The sequence below is a fragment of the Populus trichocarpa genome, chromosome 10 (assembly GCF_000002775.5).
Source record: "Populus trichocarpa isolate Nisqually-1 chromosome 10, P.trichocarpa_v4.1, whole genome shotgun sequence".
NCBI lineage: Eukaryota > Viridiplantae > Streptophyta > Magnoliopsida > Malpighiales > Salicaceae > Populus > Populus trichocarpa.
This window is the reverse complement of record NC_037294.2, coordinates 14548562-14556263: the sequence shown is the minus strand read 5'-3', so window position 1 is coordinate 14556263 and position 7702 is coordinate 14548562. Positions and strand designations below refer to the sequence as shown.

General features: G+C 36.6%; 1 protein-coding gene and 1 long non-coding RNA gene across 2 annotated transcripts; one reads left to right on the top strand and one right to left on the bottom strand.

Annotated features, from left to right (window-relative positions):
* Positions 1-1357: 1357 nt before the first annotated feature.
* Positions 1358-2544, bottom strand: LOC7466916 (zinc finger protein WIP6). The gene is made up of 2 exons (XM_002314847.4): positions 2031-2544; positions 1358-1809 (listed from the first exon to the last, which is right to left on the bottom strand). The coding sequence occupies exons 1-2, from the start codon at positions 2415-2417 to the stop codon at positions 1369-1371; spliced, it is 828 nt and encodes a 275-aa protein (XP_002314883.2). The 5' UTR covers positions 2418-2544; the 3' UTR covers positions 1358-1368.
* Positions 2545-3077: 533 nt separating this feature from the next.
* LOC112328932 (uncharacterized) lies at positions 3078-5829 on the top strand. The gene is made up of 2 exons (XR_002984273.2): positions 3078-4094; positions 4393-5829. It is a non-coding gene; the product is annotated as an uncharacterized LOC112328932 (long non-coding RNA).
* The last annotated feature ends 1873 nt before the right edge of the window (positions 5830-7702 follow it).

Below are 7702 nucleotides of genomic sequence, written 5' to 3'. Positions count from 1 at the left end.
AGATTAATGGTTTTTTCTTTTTAATTTATACTTAATAGTCTGGTCTCTGATGTTTTATTGACATGGTATTTATCTATTTTAATTTACAGAAACTATGCAACGCATGGATATAGGCTTTACCGTCAAAAAAACATTATGATACTCAATATGTATAAATCGAAGAAGAAGAATTAAAATGAGGGTCTTTATTTCTTATAAATATGTGTCGTGCGTGTTCATATTTTTGTTAAGATATGGAGGGAACCTTGCTGTCAATTGATGAGGAGTGATTTTTTTATTAAAGAAGTGGAGTGACCAAAAATCAAATTAAAAATAGTCTAATACCTTTACTGCATGTTTGGTAGTGTAAGTTGATATTAATTTTTAAAGTTTTTTTTTTAATGTATGAAAATAATATTTTTATTATTTTTTAAAATTTATTTTTAACATTATTATATTAAAACAATATAATAATTAAAAAAAAATCAATGACAAACAAATATATACATAATAACCCATGCATGCATGGATGAAAGATTTGAGACAAAACATAAGGGAATAATTTAGACATAAAGAAAGGGATAACGAGTCCAGACAAAAAAAACTGATGATGATGAATAGTGCAAAAAGCCTAGGCAGCTAGGGCATGCATTGACACATTATTAGGGTTAAAAGCGGCAAGAACAGAGGCCTGAAAATTGCGTCGTGGTGATCTGTTTGTGGTTGATCTGAAAAGGAAAAAAGGTAGCTCTTTGGGTGAAACCCCAAAAACAGTAAAATTCAGTGGTCCCTCGTTACTCTCTTTCTCTCACTGACAAAAGAGGCTCGATCAAAGTGTTTGTAGTGGTAGTCGAAGCTCGGAGGGACTGAACCCATATGGGATATCACTCTCTTTCTCCCTGCGTTGTATGAATATGTGACAGAGAAGAGAAAGAGAGAGTACGCAATATCTGTGGCATATGCCAAGCTGTGAATAGTAGAATATGTGACTACTGTAGATGTCTGCATGTCTGCTCTTATCTGCACTCACCACTGAATTTACTCACTTGACTACCTTTGATGATTCTGGCCAGACCACGACTGATGACATCTCTCTCTCTCTATTTTATTCGCATAAAAAAAGTGGAAAAAAAAGGGCTTCTTTAATAAGACAATCGAGCTAACACTTTTAACATTAAATACTGCCTACCTAGCTTTCACTGTACTGTTTGTCCTCATCCTCTCTCTCTCCCACTCTTTCTCTCCCACGGATGAGCAATACACTAAAATAGTCATGACTGGCAAATTATGGAAATTCTTACCAAAAAAAAAAAAAACTCTAAATAATTCTAGATATATATATATATATATATATATATATATATATAGACCTTCACTGTTATCATAATGTTAATCTTCCATATTATTAATATCGTCCTCTTGATCTTCTTCTTCATCAATATCATGACACATGTCCACGGTATGCGCAGCATGGCCATCACCAAAAGCACGCACATGGTCTTTAAGGGACCTCTTATGCTTAAAATCAGACCCGCATATGCAGAACCAAAGCTTACCACAATTCTTCTCATGTGTCCTCCAGTCTCCTCTAACTGCAAAAGGTTTGCCACATTTTCGGCATCCAAATGGTTTTGCACCATGCTTTCTTTTGTAATGTGTTTGTAGAGTCTTGAAGTCCTTCAATGGCCTTGATCTTGGGTGCTCTATGTTGTTCTTGCATCCTTCAGCGCAGCAATAACATGGCAGTCTTAGCGTAGAAGAAGCTTGTTTTGGTCCTTTTAGTGAATCGGGTCCCTTTCGATATTGTGATCCATGCCCCCACATATGCATCTGATATATTAAAATGCAAATTAAGTAGTAGAAATGAAGCAAAATGAGACCAGAATGCAATCATAAAAAATAAAATAAAAATTGACCCAACAAACACAAAAAGAAATTACAACAGGAGGAAGGTATAATATATATTTATAGCTACATGTACCTATATATGTAAGCGTGTGATACTAAATCAATAAATGAGAAACATGTCAACATATCATAACGAATTAAACCTGCATGTTGTTGTATCTATTGAATGTTTTATTGCAGACAGAGCAAGTGAACTGGGTCGGGCCGACAAGGATTTGAGCTGGGGAAGGAATCCAGTACTGTCCTTCAACTAGAGAGCCAATGTGATTATCTGGGTGGTTGCTGGTCCTAGCTCCGGCTGTTGGAGGACCAATATGGAGAGCTATTGTTACACCACTTTCAAAATTACTAGGGTTTTCTTGAATATTCCTAGGATGGATTGAAGAACGGCGATGATTTGGGTGTCTAGTAATGTGTTGTTGTCCAGGAGGGCTAAGAGAAAGAAAGAGGGACTCCTCATCTCCTTGGTCATCAGCTTCTATATAGGCACTTTCAATAGAGGATATGTAGGCGAAGGAGGGAGTTTGCATGGCGATATGATGGTGTTATTAGATGAGGGAGGGGGTGCGAGAGAGAGAGAGATTTTTGCTCTGTGTTGCGAGGATTAGTTGGAACAAGAAAGGCAAATATAGAAAGCAATGAGGTGGGTATTTTGGGTTTTTTTATTCTGTCGATTTGCAAGGAACCGTTTTACTTTAAGGTCTTATATGTGTTGAAAAAATTAGAAAAGGGGAATATTATAATAATTTTTTTATGTTACTCAATCTATAATTAATAATATTTCATTAGTTATTCATTTACATTTATTTTATAAAAAGAAATAGAAAATTACTCCATAAGGTTTGAATTACAAGTGTTGGATACATGCATGTGATACTGCACGATCTGATAATCTCATAAGTAATGTTAGAGATAAATTTTTGGATAGATTTTAATATGGTCTCATGAAGTTTATGTATTGTCTTATTTTATTTGAAATTTTTTGTTTGTTTTAATTAGTTCAGTCAGACTTTCAATATTATTCTAACTATTCTCTTCCCTCTGTTTTTTTCAATTCCTTTAATAATAGTAGGCATGTCAGATTCCATTTCGTTCATCAAGTTTATAGAATATCTTAATTTTATTTGTTTTTATCTTAAAACGAAAAATTAAACTCGATTGAGAAAAGATGAAGATTTGGCATATGAAAAATGCAATTATCCCATTTAGGAAACACTATAACCAACGAAGAACAGATCACAAATTACCGCGTAATTTAGCAAACAAATTATAGTAATAGTTTAAGATTCCAGTGAAAGATTGCCCCGCTTGTAAGGTGCAACTGTGCATTAACAAAAAACTGAGAGAGAGAGAGAGAGAGAGAGAGACAGGAGCGATCAGGAAAACACTGTGGATCTAGACTACTTTTACTCGATGCGTTTCCTAAAAATTTTGCTCAATCTCGCGATAAACTTGGCAAGGCTCTAGAGATGGGTAGTTGTTCTTTGTTGCCGTAAAAGTCTCTCCTTATTTGCGGTGTCTGTGGTGTTGTTGGTCTCTTTCTTCTACAGCTAGTGGGTGTGTCATGATTGTGCATTAAATGCACACCCATTTGCCATGTCCTTTGCCGTCTACTGTGCGTTGTGAGAGTGGAAATTGTTTTTGGTTGGATTTGACATTCTGTTTGTTCTGGCGAGATTCTTTGGTTTGCTGCTGCCTCTTCTCTCTTTTCCCTGTTCTGGTTTCGTTGCAACGTTGCCGGATAAGCCTCTGTTTCTTTTCTGGTTTAGTTGGCTTATTAATCTCTGTCTACGTTGGTAGTTTCTATGCTTTTCATGTCAGTTGTTTGTGTGGTTGTTTGGGAGACTTGTGGTAGGAGGGTTTGATTGTTGTTTTCCTCTTTTTTGGGATTGGATCGGCATGGGTTTGCGAGGGACTATATAACTGTTTTGTTTCTTAGGGGTTATACTCTTATAAAAAACTATCCAGCCTCTCTATTTCTCTTCTTTCTATGTCCCGCGTCGTTCTACCATGGTGATTAATTTCTTACATTTCCAGTCTTCACTTTTGCATTGCTTTCATTGGCTCTTTTGTTTTGTTTATTATCTGTTTCATTTTGGATTGTTGATGCTTTGTTCTTTTATGATTTGGTTCTCTCAGGGCTTTGGATTTTGGCTTGGGAAGGATTGTTGGCCTTGTTTGGTTGTCTGTGAGGTTGTCCTCTCTAGGTTTGTTAGTTGCCTTTCTAGATTTATCCAGACTGTTTTTTCAGTCTCCTTTTGGTTTGTTACTTGCTATTCGGGTTGTGATTTTGCTTTGTTGACCTTCTTCTGTGCTTTTGATCTCTTTTTCTAAGCTTTGCTGTTGTTGTCGTCCTCTGTGTTGGTTTTAGCTTTGAAAAAAAGAAAAAGAAAAGTATCTTCATGTCAATCATGTTTGTTTGCATTTGATCTTTTCTTGATTGTGTGTGGACATTGGTTAGAGCCTGTGTGCTTTTCATGTACAATAGAAGTGTTTGCTTTGCAGGTTTATGTTCTTATTGGGATTCCAAGCCTTATACTGTGTTGGGGGCTTTCTTCTGTGTTCTATTCTTGAGAGGCTCTAGAATAGATGCAATTGTTGATAGATAAACATTCCAAAATTTTGCCTTGAAATAAACACACCTTGGGATTTTGCAGAGGGTTCCAAGTTCTAGATGTTGCATGTGGAGGTTCTCTTTGTCAAGACATTGAAAAATAGGTTTCAAGTGTGTGAAATCCCAAAGAGTGAAGCACATTAATTATGATATAATATTATAATGGACATAGACATGTGGTGAAGGTGGTGGAAAACACCCCTTTGCATGATTGGTTCAGGGATTCTTTGGAAGAAAATAGAATGGAGATTTCGGTTAATAGTTATTACTTCCAGGGGGTGAAGAGTTAGCACAAAGGTTCGTGCCTGTGGTGTTCGCATCTGATGGATTGGTTGAAGGGTTTTATGATCCTGATGTTAATAATCCCGAAGAGGGTAAATTCAGAACGGGTCTTCAATTTGATCCAGAGCGAACGAGGCAAGGTTACACCGATTAAGTCTGATTATCCAAGATACCCTAGGGCCTATTAGGTTTTGAACCCATTCTTTACATATGATCTTTTATGATTGAATCTTGATTAAACAATGAATGATTGGTACGTTACTGGATTAAAATAAAACTATTATGGAGAAATTTGTGAAGGTTGTGATTGTCTATCGGAAGAAGCTTAATAGTACTACATCTGTTCCGAAGCCTCTAAACTAGAATAAGCAATGAAGAAAATGAAAGTTATAATTAGAAGTTTCTCATTGTCCAAAAACATTTACATTGCTGGCCGAGGAATGAATCCATCAAAAGAATCAGAACTGCAACCGGGAATGCCTATTTCTAATTATATCCATCTTCAGAGCAATATATGTGGACCAAGTGAATCCAAAGCTCTAACTGAAGTTGGGAAAGGGAGCACCGAATGTGATGTGGGGTTGAGATTAAACTTAGAAATCTTGTTCTGCGGATGAGAAAACGTTCACTTGGATAGCCTGGTGTGGATTGTGGTTTTTTGCTGTTCTTCTGCATCCATGATGAGAAGGGGGGGAGAATATTTAGACTTTCTCACTCCAGATGGGTTAACATGGATATCACAGGGACAGATCTTGCTGTCAGCATTCTTTTCACTTTCCAGTCTTTGATTTTGGCTGAGCTCGGGCTGAAACTCGGCGTTAAGAGTGCCTTTGTTTTGTGCATCTTCCATATATTGCTTGCGAGGAAAAGCAAGCGAAAATGGGGACCCAAACCAGGTTCAGAGGTGGTCTTTTTTTACTATGAATCGTGTGTATTTAGAACATCACCTGTAACCTTCTGCAAAACCATTCGAGCTACTGCTGATTGGTAACATTTATTTGTTCTATTTCCTAATTCAATCATGCAAAATAAGCATTTACCTTTCCTTTTTGAGTTCTTTTTTGCAAAAACTTTAGACCAATTTCATTATTTGCTCCACCTAATTCAGTATGGATTGTGGACCAAGTGAATCCAGATATCCATCTTTTGAGGCCACCGTAAAGGAAGCAATATTGCTCAAAAGATTGAAAAAGCGACTTCAATATAAAGCCAGCCCTTCAGTTCTTGAGAGGCAAACTAAATTTTGTTGATGCAGTCTACTTTTTCATGGTTCTCAGCTTCACCGCTTCCGTGGTTGTAGTCCTGAGCAGCCCAGGATTTACAAGTAAAGCGCAGCATAATTTGGTGTGCAAGAGCATCCATGGAAAAAAATCTAAAAATCGTATTGGAGCCCAGCAAGAGAGCCCACCAAAAGTTTTGATCCAAATCGCATCAACGAAATTATTGGATCGTTTAGAACCCAAGACCCGCATCTTCAATGGTGTCCTGGTAGGAAGATATTGGAATTCACAGTTAATGACTTGGATTTTGTAATGAAAAATCCTCACCAAGATCATTGAGAGCCATTAGCTAGGCAGTAGACACTTTAATCACGTGATTATTTGATACTGTCATGTTTGAACGGCTAATTGAGATATTTACAATTATGGTTGGTTTATTCCATATATAGACAATGTTTGTGCAAATTAAAATAGTTTGAATGGCTAATTGAGATATTTAAGATTATGGTTGGTTTATCTCGTATGTATGAATTGAGTTTATATGAATTTATATATATTGGAGCAATACTAATTCATCTGTTGTTTAGTTTGTTCTTTGGAACTCATTATAGTAAAAGTTATGATGGTGATTATCTGTTCATAAGGTTAAAGATAATACCATGCTTTTTCTCTCGAAATGGCATTGTATATATGGTTTTAGAAACTTGGATTTGATGGTTAAGAAGATTTTTTTATTATTTCTTGTGTTCAAATTCCAAGATTAAAATTCAAAAGGATTTATTCTTCTAAATGCTCGAAAACAAAGTATAATGATACCTCTTTAAAATTTTCTAAAAAGAATATTTATTTTTGGTTAATGCGTTCTTTCCTTAAAAAAAGGAAAAAGATTTTGAAAGTGAATTCACACTAACATGGCTCGTGTAATAATAATTCTGAAGTTTTAAAAGACAAATCCTAGAAAACGAAAAACAAGAACAAGGTTTTAAAAGATCACCGCATGCAGCGGAGGAAATTGACACTTCTGCTGGTCTGATGGCGTGTTTGGGAACGAAGGAGACAGACAACCGGCAGAGGAGGAGAGGTATTGAAGATTAAAGATGCATTGAATAGCGTACCGACACGATGCAAAGAACTCCTTCGTCTCTCTCTCTCTCTCTCTCTCTCTGCTCTCCAAAATGCTCGATTTCCGAGCTCCTGATCTTTTCCCCTACTTCTCTCTGCCTTTTCTTCTGGGGTGCATAAACATTATATCTGTCCCTCTCCTTCTCCCAGCAAAAGTGAGAGTGCATGATAATGATTTTCAGTACGTACGTAGACATGGAGCAATGTTAACTGTAGAACGGAAGGCGTGACTCTCTCTCCCTCGCCAGCCACCACTTTTGTCGTTTAAAGAGACATTGATCGAGACGTAGGGTAATACATGTTCAACGAGCAAAGATTAGCTTGAAGGACCAAAAATACAACTACATAAAAGTGCTTGATACCTATAAATACATGTGTTATAAATGACAAAATCCAGGATGCGTGCGTAGGGGATTAAGAGGGAAGACTGTAGCTCAGTCATGGCTATGCTTTGTCGTATTTGGTGTGCTTGTAAAATAACTGTAGGAAAGATGCAAGTAAGATTGCCAAATATTCGTCTTGTATGAGAGAGGAAAACTTGGAAAAAGGTCAATGGAGCCCCTGTGAGCCTTCATAA